Here is a 22,409-nt window from a genome sequence, read left to right as displayed (position 1 = left end):
CGCTTCCGGGGCGCCGGGCGTCTGCTTCCGGGTCGCGGCCCGGCCCCGCCCCGCCGCACGCGGAGGGCGTAGTGCCTGCTCCGCTGCCCGCGCCGCGCCATGGACGAGCCCCCCGCCGACGTGCGGGCCTTCCTGCGCGAGCACCCGGCGCTGCGGCTCGAGCCCGGAGCCTCCAAGGTCGGCTGAGAGGGCGGCGGGGGCGCGGGTGGCGGGCTCTGCGGGCGCCCTCCTGACAACCCCGGCCCGCCCGCAGGTGCGGTGCTCCCTGACGGGCCACGAGCTGCCCTGCCGCCTGCTCGAGCTCCAGGTCTACACCCGCGGCAAGAAGTACCGGCGGCTGGTCCGCGCCTGCCCGGCCTTCGACTACGCCGAGCTGGAGCCGCACATCGTGCCCAGCACCAAGAACCCGTACGTGGGCGCCGCCGCGCGGTGGGCGGGCGGCCGCGTGCAGACCCGAGCCTCCCGCCAGCCGGGCATCCTGGCAGGGAGCCCCCCGTGAGGGGGCTGCCCGTGTCGCCCCTTCCCGGACGGGGTTGTCCCCGGTCTGGCTGGCGCCAAGTGCTGCACCGATCCCAAAGCCCGGACCCCACACCCCGGGGTAGCGCTCCCCCCAGGAGGGCCAGCTCTGCGGGCCGCCTTTCCCTGAGCGCCAGGGTGGGGGCGCAGGTCCAGGTGGGAGGCTCGGGAACGAGGCCTCTGCCCTGGGAGCCGGTTTCCTTTGCTGTCCCCGTGAGGCTGGCCAGGGGGGCCTGCCGCCTCGAGAGGAGCGGCCATGTGCTGTGCTGGTGCTGCCTGTGCGTCTTCCCCAGGAGGGAGGCTTTGGTTAGGCTGAGAGCCGTGGGTGACAGAGCCCCGGATGAAGCGGGTCGGCGTGCGCCCGTGTGTTGGGCACATCCCAACCCCGTTGCTAAGTCCTGAACACGCGTCTTTTCTCTCTGGAGCATTCCAGTGGGCAGGGCCGCCTGTTTTACGGTATTTGCTACGAGGCCCTGTCAGCGCAGGGCTGTGATTGGTGCGAGGCCGGGGCCCAGGCTGCGCTGCAGACCCTCCCATCGGCCGGGGTGGGGCTGGGGAACCTGGGGCTTCCCTGTGAGCTGCCCTGTCCCTGCCCCAGGCTCCAGCTATTCTGCAGGCTCACGCTGAGACACATCAACAAGTCGCCGGAGCACGTGCTGCGGCACACCCGGGGCCGGCGGTACCAGCGGGCTCTGCGCAGATGTGAGTAGCCCCGGGGGGGGGGGGCCCCCCCCATCGCCTGCTTGGAGCTACAGGTGTTTGGGCAACAGAGTATCCCTCGAAGGCAGAAGGGGCATCTCAGGCACTCTTATGTGCCACTTAGCGGGTGCCTTGGGACCCTACAGGTGGACAGTGGGGACTGGTCCTGGCACAGCGGGCAGGTGGACGGTGGTCCCCGTCCTCGGGAGCTTAGTTGAGTGACGCACAACTGCAGCGCAGGAAGCAGGCTTGGAAGTCTCACTGCGGGGCGGGCGGTGCCAGGACCTGCCTTGTCAGGGTGGGAGGCCCCCCCCCCCCCGGGGCTCCTTCTGGCCGAGGCTTGAGGGACCTGAGGGCTGGGGCCACAGAGCTCCAGGTAGAGGAGAAGGGCGGGCGAAGCGTGTGGCAAAAGAGAGCTTGGTTGTGCGAAACTCGGAGGGCGGCCGTCGTGGCAGCCTGCGGGGGGCCCGGTGCAGAGCCGGTGGGGCCCGGAGGCCGTGGCCAGGAGCGTGCATGGGGGGGACGTGCCCCCTGCCTTCGCAGCACTCGAGAAGTGAGGTGGGGGAGGTGCTGGTGATGGAGACAGCAGCATGAGCCTCAGCAGCAGGTCTGGGGGCGCAGGAGTCCTTGGCTTATTCAGTTTGAGGCCTGAGATCGCAGGGAGGGCCCCCCGAGAGGAGAAGGGGCTGGCATGGAGGCTGGAGCGGGCAGAAGTGGTGCCTCAGGGTGTGAAGTCTCCAGAAGTGGGCGATTCTGTCCCTTCCGCGTTGGCGAAGGGCAGGTGAGGACAGGTTTGACCACGGCGGTCCCTGGCAGCCTTGGGCAGGGGCAGTTGCGGTGGCTGGGGGACAGCCTGGAGGGAGGGGGTGAGCCAAGCGCGAGCCCCTGGGGGCGGGTGGCGTGTGGTCCCTGCCATGCTCTGAGCACTGTGGGTGGAGGAAGTGGAGCCAGCACAGAGCACCTTCGTGCAGATCTGGCCTGAAGGGAAACGGGCTTTGTCGGCAGGTGGGGTGGCCGGGCGGAGGGGCCCGGGAGAGTGAGGGGCGTCTGGGGAGGGCTGCTGCCTCGTCCTTGCAGGAGGGAGGGAGCTGGCCCAGGCGCTGGCAGGTCTGACAGGGCGGGGGGCAGGGAAGGAAGCCCGCAGGCTCCCGTCTCGGGAGCGAGGCCTCTTTAGGACAGTAGTCAGGCGTCCAAGACCTGCCTAGGCCACCCTGAGGCCGCGTGTGGCTTCCAGTGGTACCCACTCAGCCACCTTGCTGTGACGGGTGGGGGCTGCGGGGGGTGGGGCATAGGCCCCTGGAGGCGAGGTGGCAGAGGCCAGGCCCCAGCAGGGCTGGTCCTTGAGGGGTGACATCAGGAGCGGGGGGCCATACGCAGGCCTCCCGAGGGGTTCTCTTCACCAGCCCCTGCACGCTGCCCCCTCCCCACACCAGGGGCCTGATGAGGCATCGGTGGGGATCCTACCTGGCCGCTCCTGGTCCCAGGTGGCCAGGGCTGGGCAGATGCCACCAGCCTCGCCAGGCCAGAGAGGACTCAAGGCTCGGGGGTGGCCTTCCCGGGCATGGCGCGTGCCTGCGCCTGCTCGTTGCTCGCAGCCGCTGGCTCCTGGCCGGATGGGGGAGGAATGGCATGGCTGTGTGAGCCTACGCCGTCTTCCTGCCTCTCGGCCCAGCCCGGCGGGTGGGGGCCAGAGCTCTGAGGAGCACGCGGGCACCAGGCAGCCTGTTTGCCTCCCAGATGAAGCGTGTCAGAAGCAGGGCGTGGAGTTCGTCCCCGCCTGCCTGCTGCACAAGCGGAGGAGGGCCGGCCAGGCGGCCAGCGACGGGCCCCCCGGCGGAGGAGCGGACTTCTGGGAGCCTGTGTCCAGCGACGAGGAAGGGGCCCAGAGCGACGACAGCATGACGGACTTGTACCCACGTAAGCAGGATGGCCCTTGCCCTCTGGTCGTGCTCCCTCTGCCTGCTCTGCCCCCGCACCCTGTCTGGCGGCTCTCCCACGCAGAGGATGTGGAAGAACCTAACGGGCTCCCGCCGGCCCCTCCACTCCTTCCAGCTGAGCTCTTCACCCAGAAGACCCCGGGGAAGACAGAGAACGGACACCACGGCGATGCCACGGGGACGGAGAGCGAGGACGAGGCGAGGCCCGCGGGGGACGAGAGCAGTGCACGCACAGGCAAGACGGGCGCAGAGGAGGCGCTGGACCCGAAGCGCAGGAAGGTGGGCCTCCGTGCCGGCTGCCAGCCTGGCGGCTTCCTCTAGCTGCTGTTTCAAGCTCCTTTAAAAAACAGCAGAACCCCAAGCAAGCGGGACCCCAGGCTCACATGTGAAATGAACTATTTGCCAAGGCTGCTGGGATTGAGCCAAAGCTGCCCCTTTGCTCTGTGCTTGCCCAGAAGCAGCTGCAAGGGCCCTGGCTCCGTGTACAAGCTGCAGACCACTGGTCTAAAAGACACCTGCCCAATGGAAGAGCCCTGGCGGCTGAGGACCCAGGGGACGGTGCCAAGTTACTAGAGGCCGTCCTTGACCTTTGCAGCTGGGGCAGGAATGAAGGTTCTTGGCTGTGAGAGTAGAAGAGCAGGACTGGGCTAGAACAGGTTCCACTGCAAAGCCCTGAGTGCCACGTGCTGCCCCTCAACGTGTCCACGGAGCCGCCCTGGCCTGGTAGCTCTGAGGGAAGCCACGGGCAGGACAGCTGGCACCTGAGTTTCACGCGAAGCCCTCTGTGGGGTGGGCAGGCTGGGCTGGGGAGCCCTGCTTTCCCAGACCCCTACATCTTAAGCCCAGAAAGGCCCTAACATGTAATTTTCTGTTTATGCCGCAGAAGCAGTTGGGGTCATTGAAGAAGAAGTTCAAAAGTCGTCACCACAAACCCAAGAGCTTCAGCTCTTTGAAGCAGCTGGGTTAATAAAAGGTTGCTGGAGAAAACCCTGGAAGACCCTGCCCTCTTGCCCCTGCGAAACAGAGAAGCCGGCTCCCTGCAGGCTGCAGTGGCAAGGCGGGCTGGGGAAGACCAGAGGCCCACACTGCATACAACAAATGCCATTATTTATTTTGAGGTTTCCAAAAATCAAAACATTTTCAAACACAACTAGGATATAAAATACAGCATAAAATGAAATTTATACCTACTTCCCACATAAGTTTCCGGAAACTTTTGCTGAAGCCAATTGGTAGGCCATCCTTTTCTCTCCTCCCAGCAAAGGCACCTCACTCTGCCCGCCCTGCCCTCTTGGCACTGGGGAGACGGAGGCAGCCCCCACACCCACCCCAGCCTCCTCGGCTCTGTCCCCCTTTCCACAACCAACAAAGGTCTGAGTGCAGGGCCAAGCAGGGCCTGTGCCCCAGCCAAAGTGGCCACAGAGAAACTGCTGTGGCCAAGAGTGTCACCCCGGGGGGCTGTCGTACTGTGTTCCAAGGGAAGGGGCTGCGGGGGGCAGGTATTGGGGGGGGGGCATTAGTCACCCTCCGGGCAGCAAGCACCCAGTGACCAGGGAGGAACGAGCGCTCCGTCCTTCCACCACCGTCTAACCTAGACACACTGGGCAAGGAAGCAGCCGGCTGGGCCCCAGGAGGGGTGGCTGGGAAGGGCACCCATTGCTCCCGCCAGGTGAAGACCTTTGAGGGAGTCCTTCCGAGTTAGAGCGAGTTACTGCCCCCTCCCAGGATTCCGGGCCCCCGCCCCAAGCAGCCTGCTCCCTGAAGGCTCTGAGGCTCTGCCGCCCTCGTGGGGTTCACTACACACAGCCAAGCGGAGGAGAGCAAGCGATGGCGCCCCCAAGAAGAAACAGTGTAAGGCAATGTTAGAAAACTTTAAATACAGGATTGAGATCAAATCAGTAAGGCATCACAAATTGTAAAAAGGAATTTGGGCTGCATTCAGCATAGCAAAAAGACTGAGCAAGCGGCAGCAGCCTCTTGGAAACGGTAAGTCACGGCTGCCTAACAGCTTAGACCTGCAGCCTGGGAAGCTCCCTCGAGCCAAGGAAAAGCCTGCGTGGGATGTTGCCAGGACAGGGCAGAACCGCCTGGTTTCCAGACCTCGCTCTGAAAAGGTCAGGGGTGAGGTAACTGGTGTGTGGGCCCCAGGGTCTTGAGACTGCCTCGCGGCTCTGCCCGCCCAGGCTGGTTGGCAGGGGTCTGCTGAGGTTGGCTCGCCCGTGGGACCCCTGCCGCCACCTCACTGTGCAGCTTCCTCACCGCCGTCCTGTCCACCAGGCTTGGGGCCACAGTCAGGGACTCAGAAGCCCTCCATGCCTGCCTTGAGCCACCACTGGTCCTCTTTAGGGAACTCTCATGACTAAGGGGCGTTACCCAAAGAGAAAGGTGACGCCCACCCAAGCTGATGTTCTGGTCAGCCTTCTGCCGTAAGCAGCAGCTTCAGCTGCGCCCTTTAATACTGCCTCATTTCTTTGGATTTCTCGGAAATTGTTTTTCTTCCTATTCCTATCAAGTAGTAAAATGCAGGGGCAGACACAACACTGGAGCCCTGGATGGGATTTTAAACCAGGGAGTTTGACAGTGTGATGTTTGGTCAGGCCATTCCAAATCAGTAATTTTAGCTATAAATGTAAACTTAAAAAATAATAAGAGGGAGACCACTCTAAATGATACGCAAATGTATCTGCTCACAGTACAGCTTCAAGGCTCCCCCCAAAAAGAAACAAACAAAAATGGGACTGAGGCCATAACCAGCTAAGCTGCTCACTCCAGGAAGCCCTGGCTGGGGTGGGGCCCTGGCCAGCACTTAATAGTCAAATACCAAATTGTGGTTCCAAAGCAGCTTTAGCATCAGCTTTCAGGTGCTCTGCAAATAAAGTTCTCAAACATCTGTGCCTTTACCAAAGGAGGGGAAAGGAGGAGGACACATAAACGCTGGCAGTTGTGTCAAAGCCACCCTGAACCAGTCTTTGATGGCCACGATCTTAGCCACGTTGGGAGGGACCTGTTACCACTCTTTCTTCTTCTCGTCCATGGAGACGCCCCCAGGGCCCAGAGCCACCACCAGGAGCAAGCCTCCAATCACGGACATGGTCTGGAAGAAGTCGTATTTCAGGAAGTCGTGCATGGGCTTGTAGACTGGAATGGTCCAGAAGGCGTTGAAATACACGTTGATGGCAAACAGCCAGACGACGAGAGTCAACGCAGCCAGCTTGGTTTTAAAACCAACGGCCACTAAAATCATTAGAGCTGTGCCCACAATGTTCTGGAGAATCTGCATTGGTCAGAAGACAGAAAATCAGAATGACTGAGGGGAAGGAAGCGGTGCCTCAGCTTTACCAACGGAAATGTGCTACCCGTTTTGTCACTGACATCTGTGCCAGGTTCATCTGCTGTGAGATGGCAGATGAAGGTTGAAGAATGAAGAATGAAAATAAGAACTGGAAGTTACACGTGGAGAAATAAAAATGGGGCAGGGGCAGGGAAGCAACTGATAAAGGATTGTTGGCTTTGAAGCACAGAGTTTGGGAAAAAAGAACAAATCTCCAACTGCCAGGCTGTGATTAACCAAGATCAAGTCAAGTTTCTGCCTGGTGGCTCTCTGAGCTGTAAGTCCATTCCCAAGGACTTCCCGCCCCTCCCAGGCGTCCAAGCTAGAAATGACCCATCTCTTTTCCCATAGCCAGTCAGGACCCCCTGGGGCAGCCCTCCCTGGCCAGGGCCTCTCATACTCCCTGCCAGCCTCGCCACTGTCTAGGTGGTGATAGGTGCTCCGTAAGCTCCTCGAGGGGAAGGAGAGAACCTTCTTCAACCCCGTAACCCCAAGCACCTGCCGTACAGGTAGTAGTAGATTTAGGTTCTGATGAACAAAGCAAAGAAAAAGGAGTCTGTGCAAAGCATTCTCGGTTGGTAGCCTTGAGGACAAGTACACTGGACTGCACTTTTCAGCAAGTTCAGGTTGATTTCTGCCTTAATCCGTTGGAAAGGCAACTTTTTTTTTTTTTTTTTTTAAATAGGATCAGAGGTATGCTGTTTGCCCTGCATGGTACACAACCAAGGAAAACAGGGCAGGGGCTGGGAGGGGCACTGCTCTTCTCATTTCAGCAAGTAGGAAGCAGGAAGTGGGAGACCGGAAGCAGGAAGTGGGAGCCAGAAGCAGGAAGGAGGCATACTCACCGAGAAGAAGCTGGCGTCGAGGTGGAGGAGGGTCATGAACATGAGCACGAGCAGGAGCCGGCCCCCGAGCTGCATGTACTGCTTAGGGGAGCTTTCGCGCATGGTGGGCACGCCCGCAAACATGCTCTTCCCCTCGGACCGCGACTCGGCCAGCAGCAGCAACAGGCCCCCTCCCAGGGCCAGGTTCCTGGAAGAGACGTCGGCATGTCTGCCCGGCCAGCTCGAGGGGGTCCTGCAGCCAGCGGGGGACGGGTTCCTCCCCCTCCCTGACTAGACGCTGTGCCCAGCAGGCCCGTGGCCACGAGGCTGACGACATCAGGACTTACACACACCTTGAGTCATATGAGCTGCAGATACGATGAAGGGACAGGAAGCCTGACACACCCTGGCTTCACGCTTCCTAGCTGGGCCCTGTGAGCACGCCTGTCTGTCCACCCCGCCCTCCGTCAAGTGAGGTCGGGGCAGATGAGTGCATCTCACCAGTGCCTGCTACAGAAGCTTTTTCTAAGAGGCACAGTTGGGGCCCAAACTAGTGTTACTCCAAGCACTGGTTTCCAAGTTTAAAGATAGGAGAACAGTTCTCTAAACTCACCAAGTGGAGTGTACGTACCTCATCAAAAACTTTAAGTCCCATAGAATGCTGTAGGCAATCGTCTGAGGGAAAGGAGAAGACAGAGAAACATAAGTCTCAGCATTTTCAAATGAATTTCTTTTCTACAGAATTAGCAGCATTAGGGAGTTTTTCCAGTATGAACTGCAAATATAAAAATACATGAAACCAGCTCCGAGTTCAACAGTTTAGTTCAGTATTTCCCCAAAAGGGTGATGTGGGGACCCCAGATTGCTCAACCAACGCCTGGATTAAAATATTCTATGAAGGGAAGCGGACTTGGCTCAACAGAGCGTTCGCCTACCACATGGGAGGTCCACGGTTCAAACCCAGGGCCCCTTTGACCCGTGTGGAGCTGGCCCATGTGCAGTGCTGATGCGCGCAAGGAATGCCCTGCCATGCAGGGGTGTCCCCCACATAGGGGAGCCCCACGCACAAGGAGTGTCTGTATAAGGAGAGCTGCCCAGCGCAAAAGAAAGTGCAGCCTGCCCAGGAATGGCGCTGCCCACACAGAGAGCGGACGCCGCAAGATGATGCAACAACAACAAAGTGACACAGATTCCCGGTGCCACCGACAAGGATACAAGTGGACACAGAAGAACACACAGCAAATGGACAAAGAGAACAGACAACAGGGGTGGAGGCGGGAGTGAAAAGGGGAGAAAAATAAATAAAAATAAATCTTAACAAAAGAAAATTCTATTTAAACACTTCAGCCAAGCAACCAGAGCTCCTCGTGAGATAGCCAGATAGCGTGCGGGCTGAAAACCGCCCTTGTGCTTTATCTCCTTGTCAAGGGAGCCTGAGGAAGCAGCTGAGGACGGCGTGGCACCGCCTGGCGAACCAGTGCATGCTGCCCCCTCAGGGTGACAGCCCCAAGGGCCTGCTCTGCTGTCGACGCTCCTGAGCGTGTACTAAGGGAAATCCGGCCAGCGGCCCTGGAGAGAAGAGGGGTGCAGGCAGCTGGAGACACGCATGCTGGCGAGGACAGCGCCTTCAGCTGCTCGACTGCACCTGGGGCACGGTGGGGGAAGGCCAGCACAGAGCTCCACCTACCTGCAACGCGATGATCCCAAAGAGGCCAAAGCAGGCGTACTGCACGAAGTTCCTGCTCAGCACCAGGACGCAGCCAGCTGTGAGGGAGAGGATGAGGGTCAGAGGACTGTGGGTGAGCCCAGGTGAGGAGTCGCACCAGAGCAGGTGACCGCCTCACCGGTCCCTGGTGCAGCAGCAGTCAATAGCCTGCCCCGAGCCGCAGGCAGCTTCTGGGAGAGTTAGCTGCAGGCTTGAACACGCACGCCTGACCAGCTCATTGGCCCTCGCTTACAAAGCACTAGTCTAGAAGGTGGAGCCCTGGCTAGAAAGAAGGGGCCGTTTCCCAGGGTCGGCTGTCCATCAGAGGCAGGTGACTGCTCTGCTCTGCAGAGCTTCACAAGACATGGGAGAGCAGAAGTCCCTTCCTCGCCCTAAGTTAAGGGGGAGGAAGGCTCTCAGCAGATGGCCCCTCAGGAACAGAGAAGGTCAGAAGCCAGCAGGAGCGTCACGCAGGGCTAATGTCTACCTCTCACTCACCTAACCCTGGTCCTTTCCAGACCCCCATCTGTGCCTTAGCTCTAATTCTGGCCCCCCCACCGTGCCCCTGTCTCTCCAGCATCTTCTGCTTTGGGCACTCAGGACCAAGAACCGGCTGTTTCTTTAGCAAGAGCCAGAGCTACCAGCCCAGGACTGGAAGTTTGCAGAACAAAACCTGCTGGTCTGCCAAGCCTGTCCTGGGGAGAAGGGGATCCAAACACAGCCCCCCAGGCTCTCCTCACCAGCACAGACTCTGCACACTGTGCCAGCAAGGGATCAGGAGGCCCTGACAAAGTCGCCAAGCCCGCAGCAGACGCAGTGCGGCGAGTGGCCCTTACTCAGTTGTCCAAGCAGGTTGAGGAACACGAAGGAAGAGGCGAGGACGTAGCCGCAGCTCCAGGTGGTGTCGATGTAGTCCCGCTGCTCGCTCCACTGGAACCACATGCGGATGCCGTCCTCCAGGAAGGTGCTGATCAGGCAGAGGCGCGCCACGTGGGGGAGGTACTGCTTCGTCACGCGCAGGAACTGCGGGGCCAGGAAACCTCAGGGTGAGGAGGCTGCGACTCACAGACCACAGCTTCCTCAGACAGCAGGGCAGCTGAGCAAAGAGCAACCGCACCTCCCCAGGCAGGCATGGGGACTCAGCCCGCTTGTAAGGGTGTGCGGCCATCTGCGCATCAGCCCCGGACCTGGAAGGCAGCAGCTGTCCCACACCTGCTTCCTCCAGCATCCCTGCAGGCACATCTGGGTGGCAACTGGTCCTCACTTGTGACCTGTCCCAAGATGCACAGCTTTCGTGTCCATCGAGGGCATCCGCCAGCTAGCCACAGCCTGGAACACGGAGGCCCTGAGGGGTCGCCTGGCCAGGCTCTTCCCTCGGCACTGTTGGCACCTGGGGCCATCCGGACCCCCACCCACGAGATGCCAGGTGCACTCCCCCGAGCTGTGACAACCAAAAATGCCTCCAGACATTGCCAAGTGCCCCCTGGGGGGCAGAACTGTTGCAGTTGAGACCCACTGGTCCAGTCCATTCCCTCATTTTACAAACAAGCAGGCTGACAATGAGGCTGCACTGCACTGGCAGCACATGGCTGAGACTTCAACCCAGCCCCCTGGCTATCTGTGGCCGAGTCGCTGTGGTTTTGGCCTCCCTGTCACCTCCAGGCACCCTAGGAATGCTCAATGCCCCCCACCCCCCAACACACAGAGAAGAAAGCTGGGTGCACTGTTGTCAGGCACATCCACTTAGGGGACAGCCGGGGCCTCAGGTCTCAGGAGCCAGAGGGCCAGCTGGTGGTAGCTCCCGGGATGCCATTTACCCCAAATGCGTAGGGCAGCGAGCAGGCAGGCCAGGCTCAGGAAGAGTCACCACCTGAAGCCGGCACTGCCCAGCCCCTACCAGTTGTGCAGTCTGACTGGGGCAACTGCGTGTCTACATGATAACTAGGAGTAAAAATAGGAAATGCTGAGGATGTCAAATGACCAGGAATCCCTGGGATTTTTTTTAAAGTCTCTGGAGCCCAAAACTACAACCACACAAATAAGAGTGACTAGCGACTGTTTCAACAGCAATTAATGCAAGCGTGTGAAGCCACTGGCCAACGTCAGAGAAGAAGTACATTTATAGCTTCCGTCCCATGCAACGTATGCCATTTATGGTGGCTTGGTTAGGAGATACGCATGTGCTGCCAGATGCCAGGTCCAAATGTCATCTGGTGTGCCGATATGCCTCCCTCTCACGGGCCATCAGAAGCCCAGATACAAAGGGACAGGAACCCGACGATAACACGGCAACATGGCAGGACTCAGGCGAAAGGTCAGGGGCCCACCCACCTGAGCCAGGTAACAGGCATTGCAAGTCTAAAGGGCACACCTGAGCTGAAGCCTCCGAGGGACAGCTGGGCGGACGTGGGCCACACAGGCCCTTTCAGGGCCAGACTTCCTGCGGAACGAGGAAGGTGTGCGCGGCAGTTCCCTGCTGCTGGTCTCCATGAGAAGGCCGGGCCCAGAGGAGCCTCTCCCTCCAGCCGGAGGAGCCTGGCAGGGCAGAGCCGGGCTGTTTTCTCCAAGTCTCCTGAGCCTGAGCCCCACGTTCTCAACTCTGCAGCCATTTCCTGGGCCTCGGTCTCCCAGGTAGTGACGGCAGAAATCAGACAGACAGACACCCAGCCAGCGAATGGGTACGGGAGACAAAGCCCTGGCTGTGTTCTCATCCTGGCCCCAGCGACCACGCTGTGTGGCCCTGGTCAAGCCGAGCTACTTTCTGGTGGGGGTCCTCTGTTACCGCTCTACGAAGTGGGCAGAGCTGGGTCAGACGGTCATTAGGAGCCTCTCTGCCTTCAGCCATCTGGAGATCTCCAGGCAGGGAAGGAGAGGAGGGGGTAAAGACCTTGCCTAGAACCACCCCGGGCAGCCCCACGCACTCCACTCTGGAACTGGCGGCCCACGTGGAAAGCACACACCAGCAGGTGCACGCATGTGGCTCAACGTCACACCGATGATGAGGCCCAGGGACAGCCGGTGCCACCTGCCTGGCCCAGTGTCCCTCTCGTGGCCTAGACGCCTCCAGAAGGCCGAGCAAGGGTGCAGTCACCCGTGTACTGTGGCACAGATAAGGACCGTCACAGCGCTCGACTCAGCACTGCTCAGCTGGAACGACCCTCACGGGAAGGCCCCATGCAGACAGGCCCTGGCGGCAACTCAGGCCTCCACCTCAGGGCCACACCTGGGCGAAGGCAACCACCTGGAAGGAAGACCTTGGCAAGAAGGCCAGCCACGGCGGGACCCCCGTGATCCATGTCCCAAAGACACGGTCCTGGGAGGCACTCTGACTTGCTTCCAGAACGAGCACTGCGGCCGGCGCGGTGCTGACCAGAGGTCTGAGCAGACCAGTCCTGCCGGGCGTCGGCCCCCACCCCTGGGCTCAGAAGAGTCTCACTTGCCGAGCAGCCTGCCCACAGCCGCCTGAAGCCTCAGCGCCTCTTCATCTGAGCATCCGGGACGGGAGAATTAAAGGGCAAAGAGAGAGGGGGGAACACTTCTCTTCCAAAGGCGGATCTGCTGCGCCACCCCCCGGCATTCGCAGGGCAAGGAGACAGGCACCTTTCTGCATGTGAACGCAGAAATGCCAATTCTGGCACTTGCACTCAGAACTAGGCTCGCCTAAGCCTGGGCTGCTCTGATTTCCAAAGGCGAGCAGGCTGGCCAGGCCCACCCAGGACCCCTCTAGACAAGCTCTCCTCCACTGAGCACCAGGTGAGGCTGACACAGAAGAGAAACCTAAAACCAGACCCGGTTTTCCCCTTTCCCCTGCATGTGCTGGTGACAGTTGCCTGGACTTGGCACTTAACCCGTGTTGCCACCTTTGGGAAGTCCCCAAGCAAGCTCTCTCTCAGCACCCCCAGAGCCCAGGCTGCACCAGCCAAGCAGGACGCGCAGCCTGAGGGAAGCAAGAGTGGCTGGGCCTCAGGCCCTCCCACTCCGCGGGGTGCCACGGCAGCCAGCCGCTGCTTCGACAGCGCAGCTCCACAAGCACAGACATCCCGTGACACCTTCGAAGACAGGCGAGGCGGCTAACTCCACGGGCTGGCTTCTCGTGGGAACCTCCCGAGAACGCCACTCTGGAGGGCGACAGGGCTCCCACGGCATCCAAGAGGCTTAAGAAATAGGAAAGCTGAGACTACTTAAATGGGGTCATTATTTCGAGGGCTGAAGGGGATTTTAGAAACATAACCTAGCCAGCCTGAGCCTAACGCTTCGGGAACCCAGGGATCGCTGTCACTCTCCCTCTTCAAGTTCCACACAATGCCTGAAAATCTGCTCCCTGGGTCTGCAGGAAAAAAATGAAATCAGAGAAAGCAGCCTGCAATTCTGGGTCAGTGAGCAGTGTGAGGAAGAGGAACCAGGCAGCCAGACTTTCTTGATCTCCAGACTGGCTCCCGTCTCAAGGGCCAGCCTGAGTCCACACGTTTGGAAGACGGGAGCCTGGGCCGAGGTGGCCTCCATCCTGGGCTGAGGCAGGGCTGGCCAGGGTTCCGCGACTCACACCAGCACTTCCCCGCCACCCCAGAGCCTCCCGGGGCCCCCCTAAGGGCTGCTCAGGTGCACGCGGCACCACGCGGGCAAGGAGGCAACTGGCCCAAAGCCGGACGTGCACATCTGAAGACCCCGTGCCTCCTAGGAAAAGCAGCTCCAGAGGCCACGCTGAAGAGGACGCTGTGTGGCATTCTCCCGGGGGCAGCCACACTGTGCACGGTCCCCCCTACTCCTCCAACCCATGCCCCCAAAGCACTGGGGTTTGTTTCGACCTCCTGCTGCCAATCGCAAGCAGAGAACAGTAAGTCTGCTCCCCCAGGCCTCCTCTCCCCCAGGCCTCCACACCCCAGGCCTCCTCTCCCCCAGGCCTCCACACCCCAGGCCTCCTCATCCCCAGGCCTCCACACCCCAGGCCTCCTCTCCCCCAGGCCTCCACACCCCAGCTTGGGAAGCCTCTGGGGGGGCTGGCAGAGGCGCGCAGAACCAGAGGAGGACGCACAGAGCGCGGCGCGGCCTCCAGATCCCACCACACGAGGTGGCCTTTCAGGCAGCGCTCCTGCAGCGTCCTGCCTGGGGGCCGCGTGCGCACAGTCCAGGTGCCACTGCCAGGGCTGTCCTCACTACCCAGCGCTGCAACAGTGGCATCTCCTGGGACTGGCTCAGTCACACCAAAGGACAGGTTAAAATGCCAAAGGCCATGCTGGGGAGCTAGGTCTGGTGCAGCTGCTTGTCACCCTCGTGTGGGCCATTAGGCAGAACCCTGTGAGTGCTAATACCCGTTTACTGGGACAGCCGTGCTGCGGGGTGCATTTCACAGTGTCTACTAGCAACGCGGAGCAGCTGCAAAGCAGAGGCATTATTCTGGCCGGTTGAGTTCCTGAGTGCCTGGCCCCCGATGACCTGCTCTCAGTGGCTCAGACAGAGCCAGGCTTCCTGGGAGCAAGGGGACACTGCGCCTGGCTGCCAAGGACAAGGAGCTTGTGGCCAGAGGCAGAGAGACGAGATGCCTACCAGCTGGAACTACCCAGGCTGCTTCTCTCCAAGGGCCTTCCTTGCCTCTGGAACCTCAAGGAAAGGGTGTGACACAGCCAAATGGCCAGCCTTGGGGCAACAAGACGCGGGCTTGGCGTCGGCGAGACCACGCATCCCTCCTTCTCCTCGCCTGGAAACCAGACACCTCCGAGTCAGGATCCAAGGTCGTGTGTCCTAAAGACCCGGTGCACTGCCTGGCACAGTTAAAGGTACGGGTCTGGGAGACAAGGCTTTTCCAGGTTTCACCCTTGGCAGCCCAGACTTTCTGGTCAAATCCCATCACTTCGTTTTTGCTTTTGTTTTCTGGAGGCAAGGTGAGGAAAAAAATGGATTTGTCATATTATCGAATAAGTGACTTCAACGTTATTTCTCCCCCTGCCCCATATCGGAACTCTCAGCACTCTACGTTACTGACAGCTTTGTTCACAGACAACGTGAGAAACAAGCGCCACCCAAGCGTGGCCAGGTCTTGCCCATGGGAAGCTGCCGTCTTGGCCCTGCACACTGACACCTGCCCACTCTCCTGCACCCAGCCTACTCATGGCCGGTGAGGCTCTTTTGCTTGTTGTCTGTTTGTTGTTGCTTTTTCAGGAGGCACAGAAACCGAACCCAGGGTCTCCCTTGTGGGAAGCAGGAGCTCAGCTGCTCGAGCCACACCTGCTCCCTGGCTTTGCTTCTGAGGACCACGAGAGGTACCGCCCTCCCGAGCTGCCCACCGAGGAGGCATGAAGTTCATTCTGAACTCCTCCCCTCTGACCACCGGTGGAGCCCTGAGCACTGACACCTGACGCAGGCGGCCTGCACTGCGCAGCAGCGCGGCCGCGCGGCCTGTGGACTCCGTTTATTTTTTAGGCAGTATGCCATTGTAACGATGATAGTGCTTTCTCCTTGATTTGTGCCAGAAAAGGAGCAGCAGGCATGAAAAGCACGCTGGCCCCGGCTGGAGCCCTGGCGAGTCCAGCAACCACGGCAGGCCTTGCTGTCCCCTCAGCGACTCGGTGAGGTCGGCCATGGGCCTTCCTCAAGAGCCTTTCCAGTTCAAGGTTCTGTTTCTTTCGTTGGAAACAAAACAGCAAAGAGCACAGAGATAAAGCAAAGAGGATTACGTAAAGAGATTCTGAACTTTTTTCTCAGTGGGAGCGTCAATCGTTGGGTAGCTGGCAGCAGCTGGACTGAACACATTTTATCTAGATTTAGTTATGAAATTCACTTGCAAAACCAGGGTTTCCAGGCTGAAGAGGGAGTGTACACAGCCCTCACAGTTCTCTTGGCTACCTGGAGCTATCATCTTCCCGAGTTGCTTCTTGGGGAGATAGAACTGGGTCACTAAAAATTATGTCAATGAAAACTGGTGAGCACAAAAGGACCCACTTGCTTCCTAAGAGCTTTCAATATGAATCGTTTTCGCAAAGGGCAAAGATTTCTTAACTGTCTTTAAACACAAAATCATGACTGCAGAAAATACTATTTCTTCAACTTGGTATGCTTTTCTTTCCCACAGGAAAGGGGTGCACCCAGAACTGATGTGGACTACATCCTAGAAGCACTCACTCCTCAAGACAATCACTAGAAAACCTTATTCCCATCAGGAAACACTCACTTAGCTAAAAAAATATATATATATATATCACACAGACTCCCCCAAATCTTCCAGTGACGAGAAGTCTAGACTTCAGAGTCTGATTACTCAGTATTGCCCCCATAAAAATGACTAACTTCACCACCTTTGCTTTTGAACTCTGCAAGCCACAAGCACCCTGAGTGAACTACAGGGAAAATGGCAATTAGGCTCTGAGAGGACCTGCCCGCAGGGATAAGGCTGTTAATTTGGAGGCCTAACGGGATACTTTCAGAGAGAGCAGACACCACTAAATCAGAACCACCCGCCTTGAAGCTTGAAACAGGAAGCACAAGTGCCCTCGCTTCCCCAGCCGGGGATCTGATCCTGTCCATCTAGTTTTTCAGTGCTTTTGACAATTACTCAACAGCCCGTCGCAGGAGCTTCCCTGCCGCTCAGGTGCCACCTGTACACTTCTGGAAGAGAAAACGCCGGCAGGAGGAGAGGCTCCCTTCCGCCCAGGCCTGTGGACAGAGAGCCATTCAATCCAGGCCCAGGGCAGAGTCCAGGCAGGGAGGGTCAAGGGACCCCAGGGGCCTGACCCACTGGACCCACCGCGTCGGGATGAGCCCCCACCCTCCCGGGGGCGCCCGGGGAAGGAGGGCGGGCAGGGGCCACCCCACAGCGGCAGCCCCGAGGGAGCTTCCCGAGAGCCGCAGGCTTGCCCCGCAGGAGCCCGCAGGAGCCCCCGGACTCCCGCCGCCTTCTCGGGAGGCCCCGCGAGGCGGCCACCGCGCCCCCCCACCTCCTGGGGGCTTCCCGCGCCAGGCTGAGGCCGCGGGGGCAAAAGCCCGGGGCCCCGAGGACACGCCCAGAGCCCGGTCTGGGGGAGGCGACGGGACGGGAAGGCTGGGAGGCTGAGGGGGTCCTAGGCCGGGAGGAGGGCCGAGCCGGCTCCTCAGGGGGGGCTGCCCGTGGGGGCGGGGTGCAGGGCGGCCCGAGCGGCGGGGTGCGGGCGGCCGTGCGGGGGGGCGGAACAGGCCGTGCGCGGGGCGGGGGTCCAGGTGGGGTGCGGGGCGGCCGTGCGGGGGGCGGCCGTGCGCGGGGCGGGCCGTGCGCGGGGCGGGGTCCAGGCGGGGGTGCGGGGGGGCGGCCGTGCGGGGGGGCGGCCGTGCGCGGGGCGGGGGTCCAGGCGGGGTGCGGGGGGGCGGCCGTGCGCGGGGGTCCAGGCGGGGTGCGGGCGGCCCTGCGGGGTCGGGCGGTCCGGGTGGGGTGCGGGGCGGGGTGCGGGCGGGCTGGGGCGGCGGCGCGGGGGCGGCGGGCCGCACCTGGTCGGCGAAGTCCTCGGCCGTGCCCATCAGGTCGTTCTGGCCCATGGCGGCGGCGCTGTGCTCTGGCGCTCGGCGCTCGGCCTGCTCGGCGCCCGCGGCCTCCACAGGAAGTGCCGCGGCTCGCTGGCGGCGGCGGCTCCAGCGGCTGCCACGTAGGCCAAGCCTTAAAGGGGCCGCGCCGCCGCCGCCCGGGCCGCCCCACGCCGCCGCCCCCGCCCCGCGCCTTAAAGGGGGCCGCGCCGCCCGGGCCGCGCCCGAGCGCCAGCCCGCCCGACGGACGGAGCCCGGGGGCCACGCACACCCAGGGCCGGGGGCGCCGGGCCCCAGGGTGCGTCCCGGGGTGAGGGGTGGGTGCTCGCCCAGAGGGCCGCCCCTCCTGAGCATGCGCAACCCTGGGTCCGGCCGCAGGCGCCGGCTGGGGGCGCGGACCCCGAGCGCCCAGAGGAGGGACAGTGAGAGTCTCCCCTCGAGATACTATGGAAAAGTACCAGGTGACGAGCTGGCCCCAGGTGGGGGCGTGGGGGACAATGCGGGGCCCACGATCAGGGCGAGCCCGGGACCCGGCCCTCCGCCGCCCCCCTACGCCATCGCGGATAACGGCCACGCCCCGGGGAGGCGCCTGGGGCCAGGTCCCACCCGCGGAGGCCAGTGCTGCGGCCGAGTCCGCTTCCAGCTCGGGGACTTCCTGGGTGGCTTTTTGCCTCTCTGAGCCTGTTTCCCCCTCTCTGAAGTGATGGATGGACTGAACCGTGGGGACCCTCCATTCCCAGGGCAGAGTAGTTGAGCCTGGAGGGCAGCCCCTTCCCCAGCCTCTGGCCCAGTGACCTTGGAGGGCTCAGGGCCATGGAGGCAAAGGACACCCTAGGACACTCGGAACAAGATTCAGGGGCCCCCAGGCTCCCTCAACCCGGGCCATCCCCGGCAGGGTCCTTGGGCCTTTTCCAGGCCGGGTGACAATGTTCACTTACTGAATTTATTGGTTCCAAAACACAAAAAGAAAGCAGGGGGAATGGATGCGGCTCGAGCAGTTGAGTTCCCCCCTTTCACATGGGGTTCGGTTCTGGCCCCCGGTACCTCAAAAAAAAAGGAAAGCCCGAAAATAAAAGTGAACAAATGCTTAATTAAATGTTTCCACATGTCAGCTTTATTAAGTGTTAGATTCAGTGCTTGTACCAATTTCATTAATTGGAAACAATTGTGGGTTAGGCTTTTCTCACTTTGCCAGGACTCCCCAGTGGAGGAGGGGCTGCAGGGGAGTTGGCCAGTGGTAAATCACGTGGCTTTCTGGGGGCCAGGTAGTTTTAAAAGCAAAGTGATTTTTTTTTCAGGAAAAGAATACAGACTTGAGCCGAGCCGTGGGTGCGTCTCACCCTGTTTCATATGCCACCCTGGGTGGCTAATTCCTGGTGCCGCTCTTGGCCCCTGCCCCTACAGCTGATCTGGACATTTCCCCAGTTATCCCCTGAGCAGGGCTCAGGCCAGGGACAGGAGCTGGATTAGAGGACCCCGAGAGCCCCTAGACTTGGGCTTCCTTTTGCCACAGGCCCTCCTCAGTACCCCCTCCCCTCCCCTCCTCCGTTGGATGCCATTGCTGGACCCCCACCCAGAGCCCTGGGCCCCTGGCAGAGCTCCCGCATGGCAGGTGCATTTGGCTCAGACATCTGGAGCCAGACCCGAGTTCCAATCCAGGTGGTCCCACTTATTGGCTCCGTCATCTCAGGCAAGGGCCTAGCTCTCTGCGCCTCAGTTTCCACAGTGTAACTGTCGAGATAGCTGTAGTGCCGCACCCCGGATGACCGTGGCTAGGACTGAGCAGTGACAGGAGCAGTTCCTTTCCAGTGTGGAAGCCTTGCCTGCAGGGGCATGCTGGAAGGTGCAGAGGGTAGAGGGAGCAAAGAAGCCCCTTGTCTTGGGTGCCCGGCTGGCCGGCCCTCCTTGCAGAGTGACAAGGGGTGTGGGGCGGCAGACGGAGCTCCAGAATGGGCCCCAAAGAGACGGGCTCTGGTGCTGCCTCCAAATGGCCACGGTGGCAGGAAAATGGGGCGAAAACTCTTGTCTGCCAGGCACCAGGGTCGCAGGCACTTTGGAAAGTCACATTTTCCTGATATCTCATTTCCTGAACGTTTCTCTCTTCCACGGCCGCTAGTTGTTGGACAGGCTGAAGCCCGGGGCTCTGGGGGTGAACCTGGTGGTGGAAGAAACGGAAACCCAGGTGAAGCACGTGATAAAGCAGGTGAGAGAGCGTGTCCACGGCAACAGCTCCCCTCTCCCCTCTCCTGATCTGGGGACCGCGGGGATTCCCCTCGCGCCTGATGTATGTCACCGACCTGTCCCCCACCCACCTGTGAGATAAGTGTTTAGCTCTTTCCGCTCGATTTTTCTCTCCTTTATTTAAGCATTCATGATTTCTTTGGGCTAAGTTCCTCGGAGTGGGATTTATGAGTCAAAGATGTGATATTTTTAAGGTTTTTAGTAGGTTTTGGCCAAATTGACCTGAGCACGAGCGCCCTGGAAACAGGAGGAAGGATAGGCGGGGGTCCCACCCAGAGTACAGCGGGGCAGTGTCCCCGGCATCTCGGTCTTTACATGGGCCCGGGAACCATCCACTTGTCTTATATTTTGTTCTGCAATGCCTCAGTTACAGGAGTATTTCATGGGTAAGCTTTGGGAGCAAAAGTTCTGCATAAGGCTCTGGTATTAGATCTGGGGCTGGAATATACCCAGAGGCTTTGCTGCTGAGGCTGTGGCGGAATCGAAGCTCTCCGCACCCCCACCAGTACCACCCAGAGAGCAGACGAGGGTGGCGGCAGCTGCATTTTCAGTGAGCAGAACCATCTTCCCAATTTGGATAAGCAATGAAGCAATGACACTGATATTTTACCAACCAGAGCAGAGCGGTTTGGCTCTGGGGCCAACACATTATTTTCTTCCTGGCATTCAAGATAGTCTTAAAATGGATCCTCTAATGATTCCTTGGAGTTTATGTTATGCCATCCTAAACTTATCCTTGCAACAGGAGCAAAGATGTTCTCATTACTCAAACTATTTTTGGGTCCCTGCATTGGGAACATCTCTAGGCCCCATCTGGTGCCTTGTGCTGGAGGATTGAAGGGTGGGGGCCTCGTGAATGATGATGGTGATGATGATGGTGATGGCGATGGTGCTGATGCTGGTCTTGGTGTTGGTGATGATGGTGATGATGGTGATGATGGTGATGGTCTTGGACATGATGGTGGTGATGATTGTAATGGTGGCGATGGTGATGATGGTGGCGATGGTCTTGGTGTTGGTGATGATGATGATGGTGGTGATGGTGATGGTCTTGGTCATGATGGTGATTGTAATGGTGGTGATGGTGATGATGGTGATGGTCCTGAACATGATGGTGATGATGATGGTGGTGATGGTGTTGGAGGTGATGGTGATGGTCTTGGTCATGATGGTGATGGTGATTATAATCGTGGTGATGATGATGGTGCTGGTGCTGGTCTTGGTGTTGTTGTTGGTGATGATGGTGGTGATGATGGTCTTGCTGTTGGTGATGGTGGTGATGGTAGTGGTGACGGTGATGATGGTGGTGATGATGGTGGTGATGGTGCTGGTGCTGGTGCTGGTCTTGGTGTTGGTGGTGGTGATGGTGGTGATGGTAGTGGTGACGGTGATGATGGTGGTGGTGATTGTAATGGTGGTGATGATGGTGGTGATGGTGATGGTGCTGGTGCTGGTCTTGGTGTTGGTGGTGGTGATGGTGGTGATGGTAGTGGTGACGGTGATGATGGTGGTGGTGATTGTAATGGTGATGATGATGATGGTGATGGTGCTGGTGCTGGTCTTGGTGTTGGTGGCGAGGACGGTGATGATGATTGTGGTGGTGATGGTGATGATGGTGGCGATGGTCTTGCTGTGGGTGATGGTGGGGATGGCGGTGCTGGTCTTGGTGATGACGGTGAGGGTGATGATGGCCACAGTGGCTCACGTTACTGAGCTGGTGTTCCTGTGCCCTGCAGGTGGAGTGCATTGATGAGCATCAGGCAAACGAAGCTCTGGAGGAGGTAACTCGAGGAATCGTGAATCAGAACACACTGTGTGCTCTGGAGCCTCTCGCTGAGTGGAAGGGAGCCTGGGTGGAGGATGGAGTTCTTGCTCCCACGTTGGTCAAGCCCGCAGCCCCCAGGGTGTATGTGCCCCAAACACTCATTTCTAAATGCAAGTGCTGACACCTTAGAATACGTGTTTCCAATGAAGACAGTGTTTCAATGTTGGCCAGGTCCCCAGGCTAACCTACCATTAAAATTGACCATTTTATCAAATACTTTATGAAAATTATAAATGTATTCATTGCAATAGAAAATTTGGAAAATACTATATCGTATAACAAAGAAAATTTAAATGATCCTCAATTTTACCACCCAGCAATGCCCAGTGCTAACATCCCAACATCAGCATCTACTAATAGCAATAACGCCTGCACGCATTTCAACTTCACAGAGTTTCTTGGATTTCACAGGTGGGTAAACACACCCCTTTATAGCGGAGGGTGATTTGTTTGTCTTCTTTCTGGAATCCTGAGCTCTTGATTCAGTCCCCAGTGTGACCCGACCCTAGGCAACCTTCTGACAAAAGTGAAAGAAAGAAGGCGAGACCCCCAGCTCCCCCCATGCAGGCTCTGCGTGGCCGCCTGCGTCGCCGGCCACCCCCCCTCAGCACCTGCGCTTGGCTCAGTCGCAGTCTGCTGCCCGACGGCCCTTGCTCTTGAGGCATCTTCAGCCAGGGCGCCCCCGGACCCCTAGTCTGCAGCCCAGGGTGGGGGGCAGGGGCCTGTCGGCAGCCCCACCTCCATGTGGCCAGCCCCGACCCGCTTTATTTCCTGGGCACCTGCACTTTCCCCCATGACGTCCCTGCAGGGCAGGCGCTGACCCAGCCATCTTCAGGTGAGGAATGAG

At 59.6% G+C, this 22,409-nt stretch overlaps 3 protein-coding genes across 9 annotated transcripts in view; 2 read left to right on the top strand and 1 right to left on the bottom strand.

Annotated features, from left to right (window-relative positions):
* The first annotated feature begins 46 nt into the window (after positions 1 to 46).
* Positions 47 to 4,336, top strand: SURF2 (surfeit 2). 2 transcript variants are annotated; one of them, XM_004482393.4, is made up of 6 exons: positions 47 to 177; positions 254 to 408; positions 1,115 to 1,218; positions 2,953 to 3,132; positions 3,268 to 3,387; positions 4,036 to 4,336. In XM_004482393.4, the coding sequence occupies exons 1-6, from the start codon at positions 100 to 102 to the stop codon at positions 4,311 to 4,313; spliced, it is 915 nt and encodes a 304-aa protein (XP_004482450.1). In that variant the 5' UTR covers positions 47 to 99; the 3' UTR covers positions 4,314 to 4,336. The 2 variants fall into 2 exon arrangements, with proteins under 2 accessions (XP_004482450.1, XP_004482451.1); XM_004482394.5 differs by having other exon boundaries at positions 3,268 to 3,431.
* SURF4 (surfeit 4) lies at positions 4,243 to 17,617 on the bottom strand. Of its 2 annotated transcripts, none has more exons than XM_058302675.2 (6): positions 17,464 to 17,617; positions 9,849 to 10,035; positions 8,995 to 9,071; positions 7,939 to 7,982; positions 7,329 to 7,515; positions 4,243 to 6,426 (listed from the first exon to the last, which is right to left on the bottom strand). In XM_058302675.2, the coding sequence occupies exons 1-6, from the start codon at positions 17,509 to 17,511 to the stop codon at positions 6,160 to 6,162; spliced, it is 810 nt and encodes a 269-aa protein (XP_058158658.1). In that variant the 5' UTR covers positions 17,512 to 17,617; the 3' UTR covers positions 4,243 to 6,159. The 2 variants fall into 2 exon arrangements, with proteins under 2 accessions (XP_058158658.1, XP_058158659.1); XM_058302676.2 differs by lacking the exon at positions 17,464 to 17,617 and adding an exon at positions 11,384 to 16,654.
* Positions 17,618 to 17,710: 93 nt separating this feature from the next.
* Positions 17,711 to 22,409, top strand: part of STKLD1 (serine/threonine kinase like domain containing 1) — a 20,900-nt gene continuing 16,201 nt past the window's right edge. For 2 of the 5 annotated variants that reach the window (XM_058302672.2, XM_058302673.2), the window contains exons 1-3: positions 19,651 to 19,699; positions 21,474 to 21,518; positions 21,880 to 21,973. Coding sequence is in view for 3 of the 5 variants with exons in the window: in XM_058302671.2 (XP_058158654.1) it covers positions 17,943 to 17,957; positions 19,613 to 19,699; positions 21,474 to 21,518 (147 nt within the window). In the remaining 2 variants the exon portion in view is untranslated. Of the gene's footprint in view, positions 17,958 to 19,612; positions 19,700 to 21,473; positions 21,519 to 21,879; positions 21,974 to 22,409 lie in introns of those variants that run through there. The other 3 variants (XM_058302671.2, XM_058302669.2, XM_058302674.2) reach the window with 3 other exon arrangements.

This window comes from Dasypus novemcinctus, chromosome 8 (genome assembly GCF_030445035.2).
Source record: "Dasypus novemcinctus isolate mDasNov1 chromosome 8, mDasNov1.1.hap2, whole genome shotgun sequence".
NCBI classification, from domain to species: Eukaryota; Metazoa; Chordata; class Mammalia; order Cingulata; family Dasypodidae; genus Dasypus; species Dasypus novemcinctus.
The sequence above is the reverse complement of the archived record's forward strand: the minus strand, read 5'-3'. Positions and strand labels throughout refer to the sequence as shown.